This window comes from Hippoglossus hippoglossus, chromosome 1, assembly GCF_009819705.1.
Source record: "Hippoglossus hippoglossus isolate fHipHip1 chromosome 1, fHipHip1.pri, whole genome shotgun sequence".
In the NCBI taxonomy this organism is placed as follows: domain Eukaryota; kingdom Metazoa; phylum Chordata; class Actinopteri; order Pleuronectiformes; family Pleuronectidae; genus Hippoglossus; species Hippoglossus hippoglossus.
Genome location: NC_047151.1, coordinates 15,021,011 through 15,034,382, shown reverse-complemented (window position 1 = coordinate 15,034,382; position 13,372 = coordinate 15,021,011). Strand labels below are relative to the sequence as shown.

Below are 13,372 nucleotides of genomic sequence, written 5' to 3'. Positions count from 1 at the left end.
CATACTGGGTAGGGGTCTTTGCATGGGGGGGGGGGGGATACTTGATTAAAGGACAGTCTGACCATCGCTGGGTTAGGGTTAACCTAACCCTAACCTCTGAGGTGGTCATAAAGTTCGTGGAGCTGCTCCACCTAGCTGCTGCCACATCAGAGGTCACACACAGTGAAGTTTTTATTCATTAGTCAAGTGTTACTGTGACAGAACCAAGAGTGTTATCACCGACATTCCTCAGCCCCACAGACTGCTTGGTGTCCTTCCATTTTCTGACGTGATGCCAGCATTTGGTTAACAAGTGTGATGGACAACTGCCGGGATGATAAGCTAGCTATAAATAGTGTTTGTGTGCGTGTGCATCCGAGCACAAACGCAGACGTGACACCAGGCACAGAACCTCTGGTCCCACCTCTCTGCCCCCCCTCCCGGACCAACTGCCCACTGAACCGGGGTCAAACTCACTGGTGCTCGACTGCAGACTCTGGCTTTATGTCCATAGTGTAACGAGACAGACCTTATTCTTCTTTAGGTAATTCATAATAAAGAAAAAGAAAAATGTCCCTATAAATTAATTTGTATAAATATCTCAATATTAAGAAATTCATTGAAGATTCAATTCATTATTTAAATGTTTTTGTGACATTTATCTCAGTCGTCCACAGTGAAGATTATTTGAAAATCAAGTTTCAAGATAAAGAAAAATTGTTTTTGTGGACCAGATTTATTTTCACGTATTTACATGTCCAATAATTCTATCATGTATCAACCATGAAATCAAACATTCCCATATAAAGTACACAGACAAGTACGTTATAATTATTTACACTATTCAAAACATAAATATTCTGTGGCAGCATCATGTCGATATTTGATATCACTTCACTGTTAAATTTAAAGACCCTGCACATCAACACTGATGTTTCCATTTGACTGCTGGGACCCCTGCTCAGGTTGAAGGTGGGAACAGTCATGTGACCAGACTTCACCTGTTAGTACAAATGATGAAGTTGTAACTTGCCCCGCCCACACAGGTGAAACAATGCTAACAGTGAAGGAGATGTCGATCACGCTCAGACTGTACACGTCTTTACAGTCCTGAGACCAGGTCGGACCGGACAGGATTGTTTGTATCATGTGTGTGTTTACTGAAAGTCTTTCACTCATGAATTAAACACAAACAATTGTTCAATTCAATAATACATTATCCCAGGGAATAATTCATGGATCTTGATGAGAAAAAACGCACATTTAGAGAACTGATATCTATGGATGTGTGGAATTTTGGTCCAGCTTGATTGAATTTAAGGGGACTGTTGGGGCTTGGCTGAGATACACAGTCTCCTGAGTGATATTCTACTTATTTACATGTTTTCCTGAAGTGGCATGTCCAAATATCTTGTGGTATGAAAGAGCAACAATATGTATGTAGGCTGCAGCAGCTACGAGCCAAAGCACAAACATGTTGTGTAAAATGAATAAAAGGAGACCCCATGCTGAGGCCACCACTACAAATAAATAGACTGAACACATGATAAAGTCAGGGTAGATCGGTCACTGGGACTAATCGAAGCTCGGCTGGTCGATGTCCAGGGGCACTGTGCACTGAGTCAGGTTGGACAGGTAGAGAGCTGTAGCCAGGGGAACAAGGCCGGCCGCCACCTTCAAGATGGTCAGCAGCCTCTCTGTAGCGTTGGTCACACCATCTGGTGTCTGGAGGGGAGGAACATTACACACGGCTGCTTTAAAGACACTGACAAAAAGGCACTGCAGAAACAGTTAGAGTCCCTGACCTTCACCAACACTGAGCTTCATAAGCCATACACACAAGTGGCTAAACTGTAATGTTTTACGGTGTTAATACCACAGAGAATGCACTTTAAAGAACCGTTTCATGGTCATACTGACCAGTATAAAAGTGTGATGGAAAACCAGCAGAGACGATATGTTCAAGAGTTGATTAATTTCTAATGATATAATGAATTAAATAGGCAGAACAAATGGAGGGAATAACCAAATAAAACTGAAGTTCTTTGAAGCTAATGTCGCTAACATGCCTGACTGTAAAAAGAGTATGACAAACAAAAGGAGTGATATGGATATCAGCTGTCTACACCAGAAGCCTTAGCAGAAAACGTGCAGATATCCTCCGACCACTGGGCCCATCAATAGGAAAAACTATGGCTTTTCCTAAAGACACATTTCACTGCTACATGTGTTTGTCCCTTAAATTTAATATCATCCTTAATGTTTGTGAGAGACAAACCTGATCCTCTGCAAACAACAGGGGGCAGTGGAGCGACGCAGCCAGCTTTCTGACAGTGTCCAGACGCTCTGTGGGGACTGAAGCATTACGAGCTACGAAAGACAGAAACAATACAAGAGAGACAGTCAGAGAGAAAATCACACAGAAAAGACTGAACTAAGACTTGGCCATTTAAAGAAGGATACAGTATATGAATTACAACAAAATTATCCATCTAAGACAACGTTTGCTTCATTTCATATTTTCCTACTTCTCCAGTTTTATCTTCATTTGACAATACTTAAAAGATTCAACTCATCATCATACCATTAGTGACCAGGAAGCAGACTTTGCCGAGAAAATATCCAGGGTCCAAATATTTCAGGGAAGCATCTGCTGACTGGAAACTATGACCAAACAAAACAATACATGTCACAGAATCAACTGTTAATATGCTTTAACAATTCATTCATACATGAAAGTTACCATGAAAACCATAGAACATGTAAACAAAACCGTGCTGCAGAATTCAGTAACTTTTTTACATAATGATGGATTCCGTCTTACAGGTAATATCAGTCTGTAAATGTCTGTGAATATGTTTAAAGTCTGTGTTGGCAGCAAAATAAAAAGTGAGGGCAAAACATTGTTAAATGAAGGGTTGACAGAATAATTAAGAAATCGACTAAAAGCAGTGGATGTTTAGCAGTTGAGTTTCTCTCACAATTAAATCGCAGATAGGCTCAAGTTTGTTAATATGTAGTAATATGTGTGCTTTAAGAGAAAGAGAAATTAATTTACAGCTGCAAGCGGCTCATTGAAGGACGATGGACAAGTTTCATTCAGGAAAACTGACACTACAATATGGAGTTATTGTATTTTACCTGTGTGTTCAGTTAGTAAAAGCACATGAGTGTTAAATATGTTCATGTAAGGGTTTGAGAGTTACCTGAGCTCTGAGGTCAGGTTGATGATGAACACCACCAGATCTATTCTTGGACGACTCTCCTCGTTCTCCAGGGGCAGAGGGAGACTCTTGGCCAGTCTCCTGATTGGTACAAGAAATGAGCTCGTTGTCAGGATGAATACTGATGAGCAGCAAACAGTCAATAAAGCTACGTTCACATTACAGGGGATGGGTGGTAGGGATGGGAAAGATTCCCAATGTTTACAGCTGGCAGGCAATAATGTCCTCAGACGATTACAGATGGTTGTATGAAGGTTCAAAAACTGAGCATCAACAATATTGCACTTTCAGAAACATCTGACCTTGCTGGTTGTATTTCTGATCTGATGTAAACATTATTTACCAAATGGAAACTGGTGAATATAACAACTCCAATATACAAAGAATGCAACCCTCATTTTTTTCCTTCCCAAAATGTACAACATACCTGTACCGACAATAGATTAGGTCTTGAGCTACAAAAAATAGCTAACATGGGCAGACGATATGACAACTTCTGTTTCATAGAATAAACGACGTGGAAAAGATGTGCATCTATGTTTAAAAGTTGTTCAAGTTCTATATATTTGGTTGTGTCCGTGTTTTCTTTTTATCTATAGTTATTTATAATACAGTTCATGGTATGTGTCAAATATCAAGCTGCAATGATATTTCTTTGTCAAAGGGAATAATAACAACTACGGAATCATTGGCAAATTAGTATGAATATCAGCTGAGATATCGGTTTTACGAGACAAATATCAATATTAGATTTTTTAATCACTAATATCGTTATTTCTTTCCAAAAATCGATATCAGTGAGACTCCACAGAGATCTAAACTAAAAATAACATGTAAATAGACAACTACAGTGGCTTAAAAAAAAGAAAGAAAAGTAATCGTGGATTGTGTTTGCAGTTGTGTGTTTAATGGTTTTCCTGCATCAGACAGTTGAGGTCAGTGGTTTGAACAGGACAGAGAAATACTCACACATTCACAGTGACAGAGGTCTCCTCCACCAGAGCGTCTGCTAAACTCTGCTGAAACTGCTCCTCACTCTCCACCAGCTGGAGGAAAAACAACAAAACAACTCCCATAGTCAGCACAAAACCTGAGGAGAACACTTCACACACACGTTTAGCTTCTTTTATTTGATCCATAACCATTTTACATATAGAGGCCTGGATGTCACATCATTCTCTACAACTCTGGAGTAGTGACCTCACTTCTAAATACTTTAAAGCACTTTTTATTCATTTGATTTGTTTGAAAGGTGGTGTATGAATAAAGCTTGATTGATTGGTGAAATAAATATGAATAGATTAAGTACAAAAGTAAACAAAAAATCTGTTGGATGCAAGTTTAAAAACGACCCAGCTCCATTGACTCACAGGATACAGGGTCTGTGTACAACTCAGGGTGCTGAGCCTTTATCTGACGACATGAGCTTGAATCAGATGCTAGATTTCATTTCATGTCTTTATTTGACAGAGACAATGCTCATTAAACAACAGCAAAATGACTGTAAATCACCCAGAGTTAGCTCAACAGGCTAATTTGCATCTGTTGTCCCTGGCCAGCTTTTAAAATGGCAACCTAAAATTTAAATAAAATGACTGGTCAACGCATACAAGCGATATATTCAGGCAGGGACAACGCACAACAATAAGGAACAACACAACATATGAGACAAAGCACAGCATGAAGTAGGGTTGTGTCGTGTAGAAAGTATCTGCTCCATCAGTGTGTTATGATAATGGCCGAGGCAGGAGTCACACACTCGGCAGGACGAGCAGCCATATTGTACATGTTGTTGTGTCATGGCGTCGGTCTGAACTCTGTCCTGCGTGTATTGATTTGTTCGTTTCTTCATGAATGAACTGCGCGGTGGCAGCGACAGGACGAACACACACTCACCAGGATGTTCGCTGTGTTCAAACCGGGCAGTTTGCTGAACGGTTTCAGGGACGACATCCTGAGTTTCAAACACGAAACGAACGATGACAACTTCAGTGAATGTGGGAAAAACAAAGGTTTGAAGCGTCCATCTTCCCTCGCGCCCTTTTTTACGAACCTGCGTCTGACGTCATCACGCCAGGAAGTTGTTTTGCCTCATGTGCAGTTAGCTTCCGCCACCTCGAGGCTGCTGGGTGTACTGCACCTCAGTACTCATGATCGCTTGAGTCTCGGTTTTCGTGCAATTTTCTGCTTATTCTTCATTTCAGCAGGAGAGATTGACCCTTTTACACCTTTATAATAAATATATGGTTTGATATAAATCAAAATGAACTATCTCACATCCGACACAACCAGTCAACTTGATTAATTTAACGGTTCTATCTTCTAAAATGATTTTAGAAATGTATTTTAAGTGTATGTAAAGTGTGACAGAGCACTCTCCTCAGTGCCATTCTAGTTTTTCAATTTTTTGGTCCTCTATTTAAATACATGACAGGGGAGTTCGTACCTCTGAATATAATGAAGTCCAGTAGACTCATTACTAAAACAAACTTTAATTATCCTCTGACAGTGTCAAAATAATTTGAAAATCATTGGCAGCAGACAGAACAATGGCAATAGAATATAAAAATGTACCAAATAAAGTGGCAGCTGGGTGGATATTTATGTACAATTGTGTTGTATGCCAAATAGCTCAAAAAGACTGGTCCTCTGCTGCAGTGTCACAAATAAAAGGATGCGTATCTTGACCAAACAATCAGAAGGTGAAGTTGAAGAGAAAACTCGTCAAACACTGTTTTTGAATGGAAGCAGAACATTTTATTCACTATGGTGGCACAGCAAAATAAATCCCTCCTGTAGATCCAGATTGTATAACAGCAAGCAGGCCATGAGCTGTCAGTTTGTAAATATGAACATCGTCGATAGGAAATATTTCTTTCATTGAGAAACATGTGAGTTTGTTTTGACAGAATTACCTCATCAGCATCTCTCGAGTCAGGCCCAAGAATGTGGATCAAATTTTTTACCAAATGAGAATGTTATGGCTTGAAGGCAGCAAAAAAACCCGCAGGTGTCAGAGGTGCCTCCAGTCATTCACAGCTCATCTGTCTAAAATCACAGTGAGGGTTTTGCAACATTAATGAGTCCAACCCATGTAAATAAATCCAGGAACAGTAATAACATGACTTAAACTAATGATAAAAAAAAAAAACAACAGTACTTCATGTGAGTAAAATAAAAACTGATTTAAAGAAGGGCCTCTGCTGACTCTTCACTCAGTCACCTCTCATCACTGTCAACATCGACAGGTTGGCGTAGGGGTACGACTGTGCTGCTTCCAGGACAACAGACCTCACAATTCAGAGGTTTATAAAAGTTGATTTGTATGTTTTCATGACCGCCACCACTGAAGCTGTTCCCTCATCCCCTGGTTAAGTTCCCACTGGTCAATGCTGCTCTACTGTACATGTTTTATCATGAACACATATACAAAGCTGACCCCCCCCCCCTGCCCACCCACCCACACACACTCACTCACTCACACCAACTTGCTCCCATGCTCTTTTTGTTAGACAATATATCCAAATCAAAGACTGGGGAGGCCTCCCCTCCTGTTCATATCTCCCCGGACTCTCGCTCTTCGGAGCTGGAACGCCGGTCTCGCTCCAACGACAGGGATCTTTCTCGTTCCTTGACCTTGGTTGTGTCCGGTGAGATGGACCTCCGCCTGTCTTCCCAGTCGCCTTGCTCTGGCTTGTCCTCACGCCATCCCTCTCCTGGGCCCTCTCTCAACCTGTCCTGGGACACCGAGCGCTCTCTGTCCTGGGTGTGCGATGATCTGTCTCCGGAGGATCTGTGGGGAAAAAAAGGTAAGTACAAATGGCAGAAGAATAAGGACTTGAGGTGCTTAATACAAATTTGAGATTTGTCTTATAGTTGATAGCTTTATTACAGTTATAGTAGTTTAGCATAGTTCTATATTTAATTATTGGACGGTAGTCCATAGCTACTGAGTTAAAGCCAAACTGGTAATCTTAAAATTAATAATCACATCCATTTAAAAAACTCAGACCTGAGCTATAATTGTTTTTTAGTCGATTTATCTTCTCGTTTAATTTGGAACTAATTTCACTGTAGAGAACAGAGTAAAATGATCACAATTTCTAATATATTTTGAAGATGACATTATTTTTATTAAGGAAATGATGTGCACTGGTAGAAGTATATCAATAATTTCTGGTTAATTATTAATATGTATAAGACATTATAAATGGTTTTAATAATTACAGGCACCACCCTGGTGTCAGGAACCCATAACCAAATTGTAATTACAGTCACATATTGGTTTTCGCCCATAGGTCAATATCTGAAGGATATCAACACTTGTGAAGGTTTGAATCTGAGAAGTGACGACCACATCCAGCTCTTAACAAGTATGCTCAAATAATAATATTGACTACTGAAAGAAAACTACAGCAATATGTTCCTTAGTGAAACATTTGAGTACAGTTACTCATTTGCAACAGAAATCACAGAGAGGGTTCCTGTAGTAACAGCAGCTCACTGGGCAAAAACAGCAAAGAGCGGAGAAGGTCTTCCCTTTATTACTCTTAACTTGCAAAAAAACGTGTTTGTTTTAAAATCTGCGATTGAGTTTTAATATTTTTTAAGGTGAGAAAGGAACCATTTAAATGTCAAATATGTGGTCAGTTTATCATCTCAGCAGCTCGCTGCTCCATTCCTTTGATTAGCAGTTGATCAAAATGCACCACCGGCTTTGTTGTCTGTAGTGTTTTGACATATGAGAAAATTTGATTTGGAAAAATTAATTTGGGTCTCCGAGTGAAAATATAAGGTTTGTTGCTGCTGGTTGTAAAAATGAAGCTGAATACATAAATAATTGATGCTCATTATTACAAGCCATCTTAGTGTGCCCGTCATTCAGGATGTACGTGAGAACATATTGTGTGCGTGGCACTAAAACTCATCAATTAATTTCCTCTGTGGAAGCAGAACATGTTACTCCAGCCTTCAGACAAACCCACAGGTTAAACTGGACCAACAAAACACTTTTGAAGCAAAAGTAAACGAGGTTTACTTTCCTTACAGTAATCCTAACGAGGCTATATGCAGGTTTCAGTGACGAATAAAAGCCTCACCTCTTCCTTTTGTGTCTGTGAGAGTGGGAGCGTGAGCGATGTCTGTCTTTGTGTCGATGTTTCCGCTCTCTCTCTCGCTCTCTCTCCCTCTCTCGATCCCTATCACCACCACCACCACCACCACCTCCACCACCACCACCACCTTCTTCTCTGGAATGAGAGGAGCGGTGGCGTCTTGAGCGATGGGAAGATGAACTGCCACCATCCCTAGATAAATGATTAAAGAGTTTTTCAGATTTGAGTGAAAAAACAAAAACAGGTATGTTTCACTGCTATAAGCAACAGATTATCAGATAAAGGCTTCATGCTGGAAAAGACACAGTAGCCACAGCGATTTAATACTTGGCTCTACGTTATACTTCTTTTTCCAATAACACTATGGCCACACATTAACCAATTTTCAACAGAGGAAGCTCATTATTCTGAACATAGCAGCAGAATCATAAAACTACTTCATATTATAGTGTATTGTGAATAAGATCACACATGGCACACAACTAGCCAAACATCGCTCTAAATCCCCATACATCTGTAAAACCATTACAAGCCAACCAATAACAATGGAATTTGTACAAATGCTTAATTTATGCTGAGTTTTAAGCACACTTAATATACAGATTGAGCATCGTGTTACACCATGAGTCTGTATGATTCTGTGAAATATCATTCATATGTTTCTGACCCAGACAAACTTATGTAGGCAGACATACCTGTAACGCTCTGCACTTCTAGATCTTGACCTGAAACAGAAACAGAAATCAGAACATTTCAGTTTCCAGATGACACCAAACCTGTTCAGAGTACATGGTGGAAGAAAGAGAAAAACGTTCTTACTTCTTGCGCTCCCTCTCCTTTTCTCGTTCTTTTTCCCACTCTTTCTCTCTTTCTTTCTCCCGCTCTACCTCCCACTGTCGCTCTTTTTCATCTTCTCGCTCACGTTCCTCTCGTCTTTTCATTCGCAGTCTTTCTTGCTTCTCTACTACTGCTTTCTGGATACAAAAAGATAGTAAAAGAGTAAATAGATGGATACACTTGTCACAGGTCTTTACTGATCAGAATTGGTTAGTTCCAGGGCATCTCTTACCCTTAGCTTTTCTAGCTTCTCCCGAATTTCAATGAAGCCAATGTGCAGTTTGCCACCAAAGTGGTCGGCCAGACGACGATCATTGTCGTGGAGACCCAGGTAGGCAGAGCACACCTCGCACACACGTAGTTTTTGTTGTTGAAAACTGGATGCAGGCATTGAGTTTCTGTACACGTCCTGTAGGAGCAAAGGTTTTAGCACAATGAGTATATAACAAACAATTTAAACTTGTATTTCATGATGCAAAGCTACGTTATTATGAATAATACACTCATCATTAACTCCAAAATAGAAGTTAGTCATTTTCAAATCTAAAGATATAAATGTGTGTCTGACTCATCAGGGATGTACAGTAAAGTTATTAATACATGTAACATATTTTAGAGAAACTTAAAACCTCCGTTCTGTCAGGCAACACATAATTAAAAGTATTCCAACACAATAAACATGTCACAACAAAGCAGTTATACAATTTCTGACCTCTGCTTCTTTCTTTAAGGCCCGGGTCTTCTCCACTTTTTCCAGCAGCTGCTGGGCTTCATCTACGTTCCCCTCACTCCCGAGCTGCTCTGCCCGGGCGAGCAGCTTCCCGATCTCCTCGTTCAGCTCATGGACACGTTCAGCCTTTTCACGGCAGGGGAAATAGAGACAAAATAATTAGCTTCAAGATGTAAAGATTCATCTTTTCAGAGATTCTTGATAACCAGTTGGCAGGGTTTTCTCTGCGATTAGAAGACATAGGACCTAAGCAGTTTTGAGCAGCACTTAATCCGAATGAACAGAACTAAAAGATGTTGAGAGCTCTCAACTGCTCTGGAGAGACAGGATCCTGTATTGACATCAACACAAGACTTTCTTCTTGAAAAGTCTTATAACTAACTCTGCCATCGGAAGTTCTTCACCTTTGCAGCCACTTCAGCACTGATCTCATCCTGTGTCTCAGCTAGTCTTTTCTTGGCCAGCTCGGTCCTGCGGTCACAGTCTGCAATAAAAGACTGAAGGTGTTCAGCAGCCTGAAAGAGAACAAACAGAATACAAGGATTTTTGTAAGTGAGAAAATAATATATACTATGGCTTATTGTAGAGAAATATTAACTGTGTAAAACAATACTTTACTAGACACAAAGATATTAATATTCACAGCCAAACAAACTTCCATATTACTTTCTACAGTTCTTAATGTGTCATATATTGTTGAAACAGACTGCTATATAGTGCATTTATCTACTGTGCTCACAAACATCTGCACAGTTTTCCACCGGTCTCTCAAGCATCCTTAAAATCAAAACTCCAGCATAGTCCAAACTCTGACACCCTTAGAAAAGACTGAAGCACAATCACAAAGCTGTCACTTTTAAGTTAAATCCTTATTCAAGTCAAGCATTTTTTTGTCATATAGCTAAATATGTTCAGAATTTTCTTCACAGAAGGCTTTACAATTTGTATTGCATATGACAACACTGATCTTTAGAATTCAGATTTGCACAAGAAAAACTCCAGAGAAACTAGTCTGATGTGACCTGCCTCATATCATTGAGTCCCAGTCAGCTGCTGAGGCAGGAATCACCAGTTCATCAGGACAGTTGTTAGCATGTATGTAATGGATGTCCTCCCACATCAGGGGTTACATCCCTGAGACAGCTTTGCTTGAAGTGACTGTACTGAGTGGTACTCACATCAAGTTCAAAGAAGTACTCCTGCTCCTTGGAGGCAATCTCGTAGTCTGCTCTGAGGGCCAGGTCGTGGACTTTTATACACTCCCCCAGGTCCATTCTCTGCATGAATTAAACAGACGTCAGTGTGTTATGTTTCATTACTTCATTTCACTCATCTTGAAATCTAGTGTGCTAACAAATGTAAAACTTCATTCTCGTTCAAAGGGATTTCAAATGACATCACATCAGAGACAGCAAATGTGACATTGAGTTAGAGTACAAACAAAGTATAGAGAAAGTAGCACAGTTTTGTATTGATCTTGTACTCTTTGATTCTACAATTTAATTTGCCCAGTTGCTGAAGCCCTATTTTAGTTTAAGTTAGTTTACAATTCAATTCTTAGCCATCAAAGTCTGGATTAAGTCTATGACCAAGAGTTCAATCAACATGTTTGAACCATTCCTAATGAAACTGCATTGGAGCTATCTGTCCTTTTTGCTTTAAGAGCTTTTTGATTTCAATTTGAGGTGAAAGGTGTGGATGTAATTGAACATTAACTGACTTTGCTGTGTGGTCATGAAATCACGAGATTGAATCCAACACTTATTAATTACACTTATATATATATTTTAGGTCTGATGTGCTGAAGGAGCCACAAAACCAATGTTATTACTGTATTTCTACTTAATGACTGTATGATACATGATAATTCCCTGTGTGTAAATGCACGTGTGTGTGTGTAAACATGATACTCACGGTGCCTGACAGGATATCGTGAGGACAGGAATCCAAAAGATGACTTTTGCAGACCCGCTCATCACTGAATTTGATTCTCTGCCGCATGGTGTCCCCTGTAAAATGAAAAACACACGAGTAAGAAGGTGTAATCTCGACTTCAGTCCACCAGTCTCCTGATTAAACAACAACAACCACATGCTAAACCATTTTGCTAACATTTATACAGTGAATGGGTCAAACATCTGTAGCAACTACCTGCAAAGCTATACGAATTTAGCTAAAATAAAAATGGTGGAATGGTGCCACGAAGAAACAAGCACATTGCCCATGACAAAGTAAAACGCTAAAAAGTTGGCAGGATGGGGTTGACAGATGTTGCTAACAGCTAAACTTGCCATGTAAACTCAAAGACAACAGGTAGCTAAGCGGCTAGCTGTCCTCATGTGAGCTAGCTCGGTTGGTCCTGCATGCCTCCCTGATACTGTGTGGCAGCCTGGTTAGCTAGCCTTAGCTAGCGTTAGCAACAACTCACAATTACTGCCCCTAGCTTCAACCAGCAGCCGACCTCAACCACCCAGCTCACCGTCTCTCCCCGTCCCCATGAGCTGGTCGAGCATCGCCCGCATCTGTGCCTGGGCCGACATGTTGGTCTGGGTGTTCAGCTGCTAACTGTTCGAGTCGCTCCTCGCCAGCTGAGGTCTTCACACATGCAGCCTCCTCGACTGCAGGCCTCGGCCGCGGCTCCTCCACCACCGCCGCCGCGGACAACTTTTCCCTCACGGAGGACCAAACCCAGAGTCCCGCTGAGCTGGCCGGCTGGTCGTGGGTCTCTTCAGTACAACTCTGCGGTTATTACACCACTTCAGCGGCGGCTAGCTGTGACTTTGTGACGGTGGACGTCTCCGGGTCGGTGGAGCAAGTCTGTTTGAAAACTGCCGGAGTCCGCCAGGCGAGTGGAGGCAGCGGTGACTGGGTGTCGACACAGCGGAAGGTTGGCGGCCTGAATTCACATGGAAACAAGTCTCCGACCCCGTGGTAACATGTTCTGGGACTGTGGGTGAATCCAGTCACTTAGTTGACAAGTTTATTCTGCGTCCTTTCTTCCGTCTTTCGACTTCCCCTCCGTGCGCGTCCCCGCGGAGCGCGCTCAACCCCCTACGCCTCGAGGAAGTGCTGCAGTCAGCCTCGCGCGCCCGTTCGTGTGGTGACGCTTCACTATTTAAAAAGACAATACAATACAAATACTTCTACATATTCGGTGATCATGCATCACATATTCGGAACTCCCACTATTTATTAGAAATAAAGCATATGTCGAAAAATAAAAATAAATAAAAACATTTTGATTTTCTTTTTTTTTATTGTAATCTACTGTAAACAACATGGCGGATTATCCTGATGTAAATATAAAGTGCCCATTCTAGGGTAAAGAAAACAACAATTTGTACAATTGAGATGAAACACAGTCGTAATGTAACAGTATTATTGTATTTTTTTTCACCGAAGTCTTACACACTGAACCTCTAAAAGCCAAAGTACACAAAAACAAATATTGTCCTCAACTACTCCATTCCACTAAAACTGATAATTGT

General features: G+C 40.8%; 2 protein-coding genes across 3 annotated transcripts; both read right to left on the bottom strand.

The window, feature by feature from the left end:
- Positions 1–705: 705 nt before the first annotated feature.
- Positions 706–5,262, bottom strand: pane1 (proliferation associated nuclear element). The gene is made up of 6 exons (XM_034582950.1): positions 5,100–5,262; positions 4,173–4,249; positions 3,186–3,284; positions 2,564–2,643; positions 2,258–2,349; positions 706–1,704 (listed from the first exon to the last, which is right to left on the bottom strand). Exons 1-6 carry the CDS (start codon positions 5,154–5,156, stop codon positions 1,555–1,557), a joined length of 555 nt encoding a protein of 184 aa, XP_034438841.1. The 5' UTR covers positions 5,157–5,262; the 3' UTR covers positions 706–1,554.
- Positions 5,263–5,935: 673 nt separating this feature from the next.
- zgc:158803 (LUC7 domain-containing protein) lies at positions 5,936–12,971 on the bottom strand. Of its 2 annotated transcripts, XM_034592677.1 has the most exons (12): positions 12,364–12,493; positions 11,799–11,893; positions 11,063–11,161; positions 10,289–10,399; positions 9,867–10,010; positions 9,387–9,563; positions 9,137–9,291; positions 9,013–9,042; positions 8,445–8,509; positions 8,303–8,411; positions 6,686–6,996; positions 5,936–6,651 (listed from the first exon to the last, which is right to left on the bottom strand). In XM_034592677.1, the coding sequence occupies exons 1-11, from the start codon at positions 12,422–12,424 to the stop codon at positions 6,759–6,761; spliced, it is 1,284 nt and encodes a 427-aa protein (XP_034448568.1). In that variant the 5' UTR covers positions 12,425–12,493; the 3' UTR covers positions 5,936–6,651; positions 6,686–6,758. The 2 variants fall into 2 exon arrangements, with proteins under 2 accessions (XP_034448568.1, XP_034448560.1); XM_034592669.1 differs by having other exon boundaries at positions 8,303–8,509; positions 12,364–12,971.
- Between the last annotated feature and the right edge of the window lie 401 nt (positions 12,972–13,372).

Bases quoted from the DNA above. Each gene is read 5' to 3' on its own strand.
- pane1 (XM_034582950.1), bottom strand. From the start codon at position 5,156: ATGTCGTCCCTGAAACCGTTCAGCAAACTGCCCGGTTTGAACACAGCG. The intron at 4,250-5,099 runs GTGAGTGTGTGT...TTTTTCCTCCAG, and splicing joins TGAACACAGCGAACATCCTG to CTGGTGGAGAGTGAGGAGCA. The intron at 1,705-2,257 runs GTTTGTCTCTCA...CCTCCCCTCCAG, and splicing joins TGTTGTTTGCAGAGGATCAG to ACACCAGATGGTGTGACCAA.
- zgc:158803 (XM_034592669.1), bottom strand. From the start codon at position 12,424: ATGTCGGCCCAGGCACAGATGCGGGCGATGCTCGACCAGCTCATGGGG. The intron at 9,564-9,866 runs GTCAGAAATTGT...TTGCTCCTACAG, and splicing joins CCTTAAAGAAAGAAGCAGAG to GACGTGTACAGAAACTCAAT. The intron at 9,043-9,136 runs GTAAGAACGTTT...TTTCTGTTTCAG, and splicing joins AAGGAGAGGGAGCGCAAGAA to GTCAAGATCTAGAAGTGCAG.